This window comes from Artemia franciscana, chromosome 20, assembly GCF_032884065.1.
Source record: "Artemia franciscana chromosome 20, ASM3288406v1, whole genome shotgun sequence".
In the NCBI taxonomy this organism is placed as follows: Eukaryota; Metazoa; Arthropoda; class Branchiopoda; order Anostraca; family Artemiidae; genus Artemia; species Artemia franciscana.
The window spans coordinates 13,118,326-13,130,723 of record NC_088882.1 but is presented as its reverse complement, the minus strand read 5'-3'; the positions used below and the strand labels follow the sequence as shown (position 1 = coordinate 13,130,723).

At 33.1% G+C, this 12,398-nt stretch overlaps 1 protein-coding gene across 2 annotated transcripts in view; it reads left to right on the top strand.

Annotated features, from left to right (window-relative positions):
* Window positions 1-7,610, top strand: part of LOC136039770 (growth factor receptor-bound protein 2) — a 77,577-nt gene extending 69,967 nt beyond the window's left edge. The window contains exon 6 of one of the 2 annotated variants that reach the window (XM_065723634.1): window positions 3,741-7,610. In XM_065723634.1, the coding sequence (XP_065579706.1) occupies window positions 3,741-3,914 (174 nt within the window). In that variant the 3' untranslated portion in view covers window positions 3,915-7,610. The remainder of the gene's footprint in view (window positions 1-3,740) is intronic. The other variant, XM_065723633.1, reaches the window with a different exon arrangement.
* Window positions 7,611-12,398: the final 4,788 nt, after the last annotated feature.

Sequence of the window (12,398 nt, the reverse complement as noted above, 5' to 3'; positions counted from 1 at the left end):
TGATATTGTCTTGTTGAATATCTCTCATTATTTCCTCTGTTGTTTTTTTTTACAACTTTTCTTTTTATATTTGAATTTATACTTTTATTGAAGTTTTTGGACTGAATGTCTCAGCTGCGTGAACTGCAGCGCAGGTGTCTTATACTAAAATCAAAAATAGTCCATCTTTTTCTTTGATTCCAAGATTCTTTGAAGAAGTAGTTTTAAAACATAAACAACTTTTTGTGTGTCTTACCTGTCCTTCGTGATTTCGTGCACAGCTATGTGTTCTTACTGCTGTTTTTTTTGGGGGGGGGAGGGATCAAGAATTCCAAATATGTCTTTTTGAAGAAGTATTACTACTACTAACAACTCACCGCAGCACCAAGCCTCCTGAGGCTAGCTGCTCACGCTTTCTAAGCCTTTTTGAATATTTTGAATGTTCTATCCTCTCCCTTTTATTGCTTGGTTCTTATTCTTTTCTTTTTTTTTTGTATTAGCCTTGACTAAGAGGACATTCTGCCATTTTATGCGAGTCTTTCATATCTGCTTTTCTTTTGTCAATGAATAGTAGCAATCTATCTACAGAACCGATTCAAATGAGACTCCTCCAATACTTTTTTTCTTACCTAGAAGATTCATCGTTTCTGAGAAATATTAAAAATGGATAGTTTGGAGAAGTTTCCTCTGTTCGTTACTTTTTCCCTCAGGGTTTTGTTTCTTAGAACTGAAACCTAATTTGATGGTTGTTGGGAAAGTCTTGCAACATTGTTGAAACTATAGCCGGAAAACTGGGGATTCTTGTGAAATGGTTTCTCGGTATTGGCTTATCACGTTGTGTGTTATACAAAGGGAAGTAAAACTTTCTCAAGGTGCTTTTTTATGTTTGAAATAAAAACATCGTTAGATTTTAAATTACTAAAACAGCATTCTTCGCTTCATCATTTTTCTTCCTGAATTCACATTATCTAATTTTTAAACTAAGCACATATAAAAAAAAGTAAAACAAAATAGATCGCATTTGAAGTAAAAAAAAAAGACACTAAGGAAAGAAGAAACAAGTGACAATTTGGGATTTAAAAGATAGATGTGAAGAATATATACCTGCAGTCAGTACGAGACTACTAGAGGAGTAACATACCTCAATATTTAAAGTTTAGTGTCTCAAATAGTCAGCAGTTAGTAAAGTGTTATTTGTAAAAAAAAAAAAAAAGTACAGCCACTGAGCTTGTGGAAACCCACCAAAACAGGGACTAGCTGAGGGAAGAATAACTACCTAGGTGTGCTGTGAACTAGGTTTCCCTAGTCTAGTCTTTCTCTTTTTTTAGACTCCTCGTATATTCAGTTCATAGCCGTGACTCAATAACAGAGTTTTGATTGACAACTTCTTTTCGTCGCTTGCAGCGGTGGGCGCAATCTTGTAAAGGACGAGCCTCGGACAATAATAACTCAAAATTAATTATTTTGAAACAAAATTGGATCGAAATAAAAAGTAAACCTTTGGAATCATGGTTGAAAACCCTATTCATAAAGCATACAATACCCTAGCTTGAACATCAAAGGAAATCATTTTTTTTTATATGGAAAACACTTTCTGTGTCCTCTTTTTTTCTGTTTTTACCCTTCTTCAGTGGAAGCTTGGCACTAGAACATCATAGATAACTGATTAAGGGCTCATTTTAAAGAAAATCGCTATATCTACTGCAATTGTCACACACAACAATTATCTTTTGTATTTGTCAAAGCACAGTATTTAAAATAACATCAATTTTGTGACAAAAGACTGTACCATCGTATACAAGATGATGATTGACGTCATAATCGTAGGTTACAATCATAAATGACGTTATACTAAAATGCTTAAAAGGGTGCCATGGGTAACGAGGACAAAGTAGTTTTTTCTTTTACTATTCCATCCAAGAAAAAGTCGAAGGTTTCTTCGTGTATGTAATACACGTGCATTTACGTTTCAAATGCTTCTCAATCATTAATCTATATTAATCTTTCTATAATTTTTGTGGTACAAGACAACGTCCCACTCAGCTCTGATTCTTGGGCGTATTTTGCTATTAAAAAAAGGTAAATTGGTTATGGCAGCAGAGTTTTGCCTGCCTGACTCAGCAGGCTTGGCCCCCTAAGAGTTTTTGCTTGTCTGTATTGAATGTTACTTTTGTAGAGTTTGAAAATCTAATTAAAGGGAAGAATACTATTATTAGAAAGCATATATTTAATCTTTGCCTTCAACAGACAGTTGCTTATTTCAAAAAATTTCAGCCGGCAAGTAGGCATCTATGGAGTAATGAGAATAATTCGAGACTGCCTCGCTCGTACTAGATACGAGCTGATAAATCAGGAAACTGATAATATCAGGAAAAATCAGGAAATGATAATATCAGGAAACTGATAAATAGAAATAGTTGTTTTTAGCATCCAATCATCAGTTGCCATTAGTTGCAATCAGTTGACACCAGAAAAATTGTAGGCGGAAATCTTTATCAAAAAGTGTTCTATCATCAGTTGTCATTAGTTGCGATCAGTTGCAATCTGTTGAAACTGGGAAACTGATAGGCTGAACAATTTATGAAATGACATTCGATCATGAGTTGCGATTAGTTGTAATCAGTTGAAACCAGGAAATTTGTCAGCTGAAATACTAGTCGAAAAGTAATCAATTATCAGCTGCGATTAGTTAACACAGGAAACTGGTGGTCAGAAATGTTTATCGAAAAGTACTCGATCCTCAGTTGACACCAGAAAATTGGTCGATTGAAACATTTATTGAAAAGCACCCGATCATCAGTTGCCATTCATTACGATTCGTTGCTATTTTTTGACTCCAGGAAACTGCTAGGAAAAATTTTTATAAAATAGTATTCCATCCTTAGCTGCTACCAGTTGTCATCAGTTGACACCAAGAAACTGGTTAGCTGAAATATTATCAAATAATATTCGATCACGAGTTACCAGTGCTTGTAATCAATTGCCATCACTTGAAATTAGGAAACTGGTTGGCTGAAATGCTTTATTGAAAAGAATTCGATCATCAGCTGCCATTAGGAACAGCCTTCTGATAGAAAGCATGAGCCTGATGGATTCACTGTGTTATTTCAAGTTCGTTTAAATAGCTTGGGGTAGATAGTCGTATGTTGGACGTGACCACATCTCCGAACGAGCCTGACTCCTTGTACTATGGCTAAAATTGGCTTCAGGATGACCTTGGTAAGTGATGCGACTACCTTTGTAGAAAAGGAAACATTTATATTTTTCATGTATATTCTTTCACCGATACGATATCCATGAGTATTGACACTAGTGAAATAGTACTGAGAATTAGGCAACGCTATATTCAGTCTGGAATAGTTGCTAAATTATCTCTCAAGCTTTATTAAATTTAAAACGGATCTAATTTGTTAAGAGGTTAAACATATGTAATTATAAGTAGTGGATACTCGAGGTTACTACTGATGGATATGTAAATCTCCCCTCCCATTTTCCTTGAGCTACATGAGTTTCATTGAATATTAAGGGCGTTTTTGTCTAAAAAGTTATTATTTACCCTACACGGTGGAAAAATCAATTACCAAATCAGCCACATTGTTTATTGGTGACAAACCATTATTTTTTTCTCTTTTTTGATAAATGAAATGAATACCCTTTTTTTCTGGGTATCCTCTTGTATATTTAGAAGAACTAATAAGACTCATACTAGGTTTTTTTTAAAAAAAAATCTGGTATATATTCTAATATTTCATTTTCTCTAGTTTCTTGTTCAAGCTCTCTATGATTTCACGCCACAGGAGCCAGGCGAATTGGAGTTCAAACGAGGAGATGTTATCACTGTCACAGACCGAAGTGACCAACATTGGTGGACAGGAGAAATTGGAAATCGAAGGGGATTATTTCCAGCCACTTATGTTACGCCGTACCATAATTAAGTTTTGTGAGTTCAAAAATGTGAAAATGGCCAGGAGTTGGATTGTTTATAAACTGATGAATTCTTCTGTTGATGTGTGATCGTTTTTTTTTTTGTTTTTTTTTTGTTTTTTTTTGTCTTGTATTGATAATTGTTTTTTTAATAATGTTAGTCAGATTGTGTTAATCTGTAAAAGATTGTGTTAATCTGTAAAAGATTGTGTGCTATTTAATAAGTAATCTCAGTTCTGTTTGAAGTTGACATGAACAACTTTAATTATAGCGTGTGCTGACCAATATTGAGGAGGCTCTAGTATAGAGAACTTTTACCTTTCATTAGAGGAGAAAGGGCATTAATAAAGATTTTAACTAATAATTCTTGGTATTTAACAGTATACCTGTATGTGTTAGAGACATAGGGATTATCTCTAATCATGTGTAAGAATTGACATATTTACAAAATTAAATTTTAATAAGTAGTATTTTACTTTGGTTTTTGTTACATTTTCTCTTCTGGAAAAATTGAAAAAAAGAAAAAAATCCTCGGAAAATTTCTCGGTGCAAGATAAAAGTTTTTCTGTTTAGAAAAGAAATTATGCTTATGTCATCTAACTTCAAGATATAATGTGAAGTCTAGTGCTTGTATCAAGTGTGTTTCAATGGCCTATCCGTTTAGTGCATATGATACTGCTAAGGAGTGATAATTCACCTGCTCATTTATGAGATAATTAATGCTTCATTTGCCTAGTAACAAAATAAAACCGTGTTTCAACTCGTCTCATTCATACTGCATTAAGCTGCTTTCACACTACGCGCGTAATTTTGCATGCTAAGGGGTTAATTTACGTTATGTTCAGTATAAACATTCAAGCTGGTGTAAAAATCCATATAAACATAAGTATCATTGCCTAAAATTGTCATTGTCATCGTAAGTAAACAACTTAGAATTTAAAAATGTGGAAGAGAAACGGGGATTCAAGTTCTGCTCAAGTCTGAAATTTTTCCTTGGAAAAGTTTATTAACTGATTTTCAAAATTATTAATAGCTTATACAGGCATCATTTTTTTCGTACTATGTTGATTTTCCCATAACATAACATAAGCTTAAGTAATATAGAATTCTATGTAGAGCTCAAGCCTACTTGACACTACGTTACGAACAAATTTTCTCTGTATGATAACACAACGTAACATATTAAGCTATGCTAGCATGAAGGAATCTACTGTGTAGTGTGAAAGCATCCTTAATTGTTTTACCTTTCGTCAGCATGTATCTTTTAAGCCTTGACAGCCAAACCAAAGGACTTCAAGATCCTCTCTTTAGTGAATGGTTTGAATAATCTGATATGTCTTTGTAAATAAGCATGTAGCAAGATATAATGTAATTTGGAGGGGGGGGGGGGGTTCACATTTGTGCTTGAGAATTGTCTTCATTCCTGGGGTGAGAAAAGAAAGGGGAAAAATATTTTGTTGTGTTAGCAGAGAAGTAAGGCCTTAGTAGTTTGGAGACCATCAAACAGGGCTAAAATAAAAGCAAAAACTTCAAAATTTTTAGCTAGACTATACACAGTATAAGAGTATAATACTTACGTGCAGAAACGTCAGACCAAAGTTTCTAAAGAGTTTCAATTAATTGAAATTTACTAAATTTCTTGTTTTGCCGTTTTTGCCTAGAAGTATTTTCGTTTTGAATTCTCAATACTGAATTCTTTGAATTTTTAACACATTAGTTCAGAATATATGTTTTTTTTTTCTTTTCATTTATTCCCTCTTTTCTAATGGCGCTCTCGGATTATAATCTCTTGGAATGGTTTTGTATGATCAAAAAATATATACCGTCGTACCACAAAGGGTAATATCTAACCTATTTGGAAACTATGAGTATTCTTTCAGGCCCTTCTTTACAATGGTGACAATTCACGAAAATGTAGGGGGGGGGGGTGGGGGGCAAGATATATTTTTTAAAAACTAGGGTGAAAACAAATTTGTTTTTTATTCAATGAGAATGCCAAAAAATGTATTTTCTGTGATAAAACAAAAAAGATATATTTCAAAATTTAGGAGGCAAATCCCCCCCCCCTAATTGACGCCACTCATAAGTCGCTTGGGAAACTTAGAAAAGCTTTGCCACGTCATTTAACGTCAAATCAAGCTGATAGCTGCGTAAAAGAAACACCTAACTTAATTTTATTTTCTACCACCACAAAATATAATTAAGTTATATCTGAGCCACATTAGAGTCGCATTTGTGGATAAATAGAAATCACTCATGGCTACAGCGACAATAATGTGTTCATTGTGTAATTTGGCAAATTGACGGCTAATTTTTTAAATAAAAAAATATGGAGCAAAGGCGCCATTTGGGCCAAATCTTGGGGTGGGCATGGGGCATTTGATGGAACTTGAGACTTTTATTTTGAATCTAACCTACTTTCAAAGTTTACAATGATTAATAGCAAATAGCGTAATTACCCCAAGGGTCGTCAGGTAATTACGCTCTTTGGCTAATAAGCGTGCAGTTAGTTCAAATCATTTGAACAGAATGGATTATGTTGGACATAATGGATAATTATGGCCGGAAAGGGGCCCTTTGCTGTGGAAACTTGGGCCCCCTAGAAAATCAGGGGTGGGCAGTTGCCCCCCCCCCCCAAATGGCGCCTCTGATATGGAAACTTTGGAAAGTAGATTCTCCATCTGCATGATGTATCTAGCGAAAGGTACAAAGAAATAGTATTAGTGGATGATTTTGGGAAGAAATCAAGGTTATTATAGGTCTTCAGCGAAGTGTTTATTTGGTATTATTTTGGTCTATTTTCTAGTGTCTATTTCAATTCAATCTTTAGCTTAAACGAGACATTGAAATAAAGCTAAAACATACATCATTCATCTATCGCGGCTTTTATTTTACAGGGGTAGCTCTGGTGCGGCTTGGATATTATTCAGTTGTGCACTGTATTTCTTACATTTTTTTATACTTAAATTATAAAAAGAAAAAAAAAAGATCATTTTGTTCATAGCTGTAATATAATCTTACTCTTGCTTTGTTCTTAAAATGCTAAAACTGAAACTATCGTGATTTAGTTTATTGACTTGTTTAAAATCGATTTTTTTTTTTTTTTTTTTTTGTTAGTTGGCTTGTTAATTCAGTTATCACTGGTTATTTGAGGTAGGAATTAATTTTAATTACATACTAATTGGGTTAATTTGAATTACTACTTAAATGACAATTGTAAACAGAAATATATTTCAAAGCATGAAGTAAAGGCTCTTAAACTAATAATTTTAAATTAACAATTTTAGTAAATTAATAATTGGTGAGTAATTTGGTTAATAATGAAATCTATCTTAATTCAATTAATTCTAATGGATTGAATAAGTAGATACATCCTTTGGTACGATGATATATTAGTGATTATTTTTAGATAAAAGGCGGATCTGTCTTTTCCAAGAAAATGTTCTGCCTATTTTATTGCTTCCACTAACCGTTTGTGTTATTTAACTTGTGTTTTGTTACGTTTATTTTTCGTCCCTTTTTTTGCCCCTGTGTTTTCTTAGGTTTTCTTAATTTGACTATAGATTGATTAATTATGATTATGTAAATTAATTGTTGTTATAAATTTGACTAAATATGTCCATAACTCTGGTAACTACTTAAGATTAAATTGTTTTAGTTGCTGATGATCAGGATCTGTAAAAATAAAATTAATTGATTTTGTCGCATCGAGTTTTATTTTTCTGGGGATGTAGTTTACTTAGGTGGGTAGTGCATACTTATAAAGAATATTCTTAATTTTACTTTACATACAATATAATCATGTAAATAAATTGTAATTATAAATTTGACTAAGTATCTTGACAACTCTTGTAAATACTTGATTAAGAATTGTCCCAGTTTTTGATAATTAGGCTCTGAAAAAAAGGGTTAATTGACACCTTCGCAATGAAGTTTAATTTTTGCCGTGGTGTATTTTGGTGAGGAGGGGCAGTGCCCACTTAGAAAAAAGTTTGGTTTTCTAGGAAGACCTCAAAATTTAGTTTTTTCCCGAGTTCTGATAGGAAAATGTAGCCCCTCCTCATTCTCTCGAAATAAAATATTAAATTTGTGCCCATGGCTTTTTCCTAGGTTTGCTAGTTTTCTTTAATATTTGACTGTTTTGTATATATCCTGTAATCGTGAGAACAGCCTGTAAAATGTTAGAATGTTTTTTGTTTTTATTTATCTTCGTAGATTTTTGAGAAAAAAGTAACTCATTATAGGCCAATTTCTCTTTCTTGGGTTTCACAAGCATAAAAAGGGAAAATAATGACTCTCAATTAGTCCGCCTCCATAGTTCAAAAAGAGGTCATCCCAATAGCAAGAACCCGCGTCCAGATTGGTTCCAAAATCATATTGCTGAAGTTCTCTTTACTTTTTATTTCAATTTCCAAGTAACTAAGTTTCTTTGAGGGTTAGTCAGCCCGGAGCACGGATCCTGAACATGTTTAGAACTTCGGACCTTTACTTTGGCACCCAAAGGATGGTATCGGATAATCTGAGCAATTATGTCTGAGCCCTGAAAAACTAAAATTGTAAGAAGAGTGCAAAGTAAAGAAACGGGATTGTTATACTTTTCAGGCAAAAGTTTTTTTTTAAGCCTTTGGGAAATTTTTCGCTATTATCACACAACCTCGCAGATGAGATTACTCCCCTCCATCTGTGATTGGATTTCTTGGCTCCCTGTGGTCTGATTGTTAAAGAAATTTTTTTTTTAAATCTGTCCTAGGAAAAATACTTTATAAACATAGGCTCATCTAGAGTATAGCTTTATAAACATAGGCTCATCTATAGTGTTAGGATTAGTTACGCTTGTTCTATTTTGTTTCGATTTTTTGTTCGTTTTTTTTTAACTTTTTAGTTTTAAAAAAGTCAGTTTATGGAATTTCCTTCCTTTAAGTACATAATGAACTTGGTTTTAACTTATGTCATTAGTAAATTAACTTATTTTTAGTTGATCTTTTTGTTCTAGATTCCGGGCCCTGAAAATTTTGAGTCTACAAACTAGAGTAATGTGGAAAAGAATCAATTACGCCCTCTGCTTAAAGATTAAAAATGATGAAATAGATACCATAAAATGAAAATCTCTTCATAGTTTAGTAAAAGTAGAGCCTTTCTAATGTCTAGGCTAAAACTAAATGCTAGATTTCTTTCTTTAAAGATTGTCTAAATTAAATGCTAAATTGCTTTTAAGGAGTATTAAAGGAATGTTTGAACAGTTAATAAAAGGAAAGATACTTGTGTTAAAGAGATATCCTGCTACTTTTAAAAATGGAAAAAAGTGCAGTGCTAATTGTGCTGCCTTTCTGTTGCTAATTGTGCTGTGTGAATTGTGCTCTTTTTTGGTAAAATTACAAGCAATACTTCAAAATTAATAAAATATTGACTTAAGTAGTGACTTGGCTCAATAGCAGTCGAAACTCTAAAAAAATAAATTGTGATAACAATTAATAGGGGAATAAAAAACATCAAAAGAATTGGCCTTTTATGCTGGTTCTAAATATAGAGGAAATCATTAAGTTTAGTATTACCAATCTAAAACTATGAGCCTGAGAAAATTTGGCTGATTTTCGAAAAATGAGAGAAAACCCGCAAAAAGTCAAGTGATCCTAATGAAAATCGCGCCATAAGATTCAGCGTATCAGAGACCCCTACTGTAGGGGTTTCGGGTTTTTATCTAAAACACTGGATTTTTTTTTTTGCCAGAAGCAACTAAAATTGCACCTTAAGTTGAAAATCACATTGAATGTCTCGTAAACGAAGAGCCTTTCTACTGTTTTGGCTGAGGACTTTGGTGGTGTCTCTGTGCCATAAATGGGGTGTAGTTAGGATGTCCCGGTTTAAGACTCGCCTTTATTGATAAGAAAGCACAAAGTTGGAAATGAGTGTCTTCCATTTATTTCTTCTTTAGAATAGATATACAGACAAGCGTATTGAAGCCCAAAGGGCCATTACGTATATAAGAATCAAAAATAAAATGCTTTTGAAATTCAAATATCAAATCCTTAAATTCAATAAAAAAAAAATCCCGAAATTTAGAATTTAATCATATGGAAATTTGTAAAATTCTGAAGGAACAGATTTTTATCTTTCAAAAATTTCCCGCTAAAGATTGAAGCTCTTGACATGTAAATAAAAAATGGTACGGATCATCATTAATATCATCAACTTTTAATATGTCATCTTTACTAAGGAGCGGCCAATTCTACACTTTTAGCATTAGGCTGTATCAGTCTAAGTCGTATTTGAACTGATTTACTGGTGCTGCCGGGAGTGAAATTTAGCATGTATCTTGCTCAAACTACCGCGCTTAGCACGAAAAACGTATCTCAATAAACCGTTACTTTTGGTACTGACCTAGTTATTGATGATGCATTATTAGTGACGTAATATTTTTACGTCATTAATTTAAGAGTTTGTTATTAAGTGCATAGTTTAAAGGAATGAAATATTAATCGAATGATATAAATATGATAGCCTAAGTCTAAAATAAGATGTATAGTTTAATATTATGCCAGGTCCCTGTATCTAAGACCCACACAGCTGTGCCAAGGACTAACGCTCGTAAAATATCAGTGTTGTCAGTACTTTAAAATTTTAGTTTTAAAGGGAGTCAGATCTATTTCAAACGAAAAGGATAATTTGATAACTTTAATGGACTTGGTTCCCGGTATGATAGGCTTACTCCTTTGGCCATCTCTCTTACAAGGATATAATGAATAAAAACTGGATTTTGTTCTTTTAGGGATTAAGTATGACACAGTCTTTACTTTTGCATTTTTTCATTTATATTGCAATTATCGTTTTATGTGTCCTCTAAAAGCTAGGGGGCCATGGAAGCCAAAAACATATTTTGACCTCCCTATATTCGTGTTCAAAATCTTTATATTCGTGTTCAAAAAGGCACCTTTACAAAGCAAATCAACGGTTCTATCTTAAAAGATGCGAATTTTTTTTTAAACTTGTTTTTTACACATAATTTTGACAAAGAAGAAAGGTTGAACTTCCCACCTCCACATTTTAAGACATAAACATTGATGATTCCATTGTTGGTTGATATTTTACGACCTCAATTCTTTCTAATGTTTTTTTTTTACTATTATTATTATGCTTTGTTTGGTGCTGAATTGGTCATGACGACGTAGACTGATATTAAACAAGCTCTTTTGGCTCTCAGAGCCAAAGAATAATTTGTAATAGCAGAGTAAATAAAATAAACAAAAGAGGCGTGAAAATAATATGAATGAAATAAGAAAAACTTCTGACCCTGATTCATCTACCTACTATTTTCTTACTCTATACTCTCTAGTTGCTCCTTCCTTATTAGCAGGAAGGTATTTATAATACGTGATGACCATATTTTTAAAAAATCAATCTTTTTGAGCTATTTAAAATTGGCTGGGCGGTGTTGCCATGACTTGTAGAGCTTGGATAAGAGATCCGGGTAAACAACAGAATACTAAAAGCCGAAACTCGCTTTCCTCGAATTCTCACTGACTGTGATCTAGGAGGAAACAGATCCTGTGTTTCAGGAGGAAAGCCGAAACCCACCTTCTTCGAAATCTCAGTGACTGTTTTAGGAGGAAAAGCAAATGCTGTGTTTTGGGAGGAAAGCCGAAACCCGCTCTCCTTGAAATCACTTCTTCCGGTTTGTGCTCAAGTTTTAATGAAACTTGCATCATTAGAAAGCGTGAATTTTGTTTTTCAGGTTCAAAGGAGCAAAATTTTCTTTTTAAGGTTCAGGAAAGGGTAGTTCCTAAAAAGCATCTACCATACCTGCAAGGAAAATGCTAAAAATAAGCTTAAAGTAAATACTATTGAGCAATTTGGCAGCTTTGGGAGTTCATTGTGTTGTTAATTTCTTCGATTGAAAACCATGCCGACACAGGCGACGTAAGTCTCCGTTGTCTTTTCAATCAAATTTCATAGTCAAACCAAGTACTCTCAATAGCCCTTGATGTTGGCTAGTCCCGAAGGAGAATTTAATAATGAACCCTTTGTCTTTGAGTCGAGGCGGAGGCTAGCAAAATAATTTAGGGGTATCAAATCTTCTTTAACAAAAAAAAAATCCAGGAAAATTAGAAAACTATTGCTTAGCTCATTTTTAGCCCTGCAATTTTTTTCTATGGATTTGTAATTCTGCATAAAAGTGGTTATTTGGTTTTTATTACCAATTGAAGTGAATATGTAATAACTGTTAATTTTTAAATTCTTAATGTAAAAGCTGAAACACTTGAGTTTTTATTAGTATTTGTATAAAACTAAGTTGTTTTTTTTAGGTGCACTGTGTTCATTAAAAAATTCCGCCTATTTTACTTTTGAAATGGAAAGATACTGTGTTTTAGGAGTTGATATCTCAGCAGTTTCCATTTTAGTTTGTAGTGCTGTTTCATTGAATCCATAACAACTTTTTCATTAAAATTCTGTGAAATCCTTAAATTTCGATTTTATTTTTTCCAAAATCAACTTTGCAA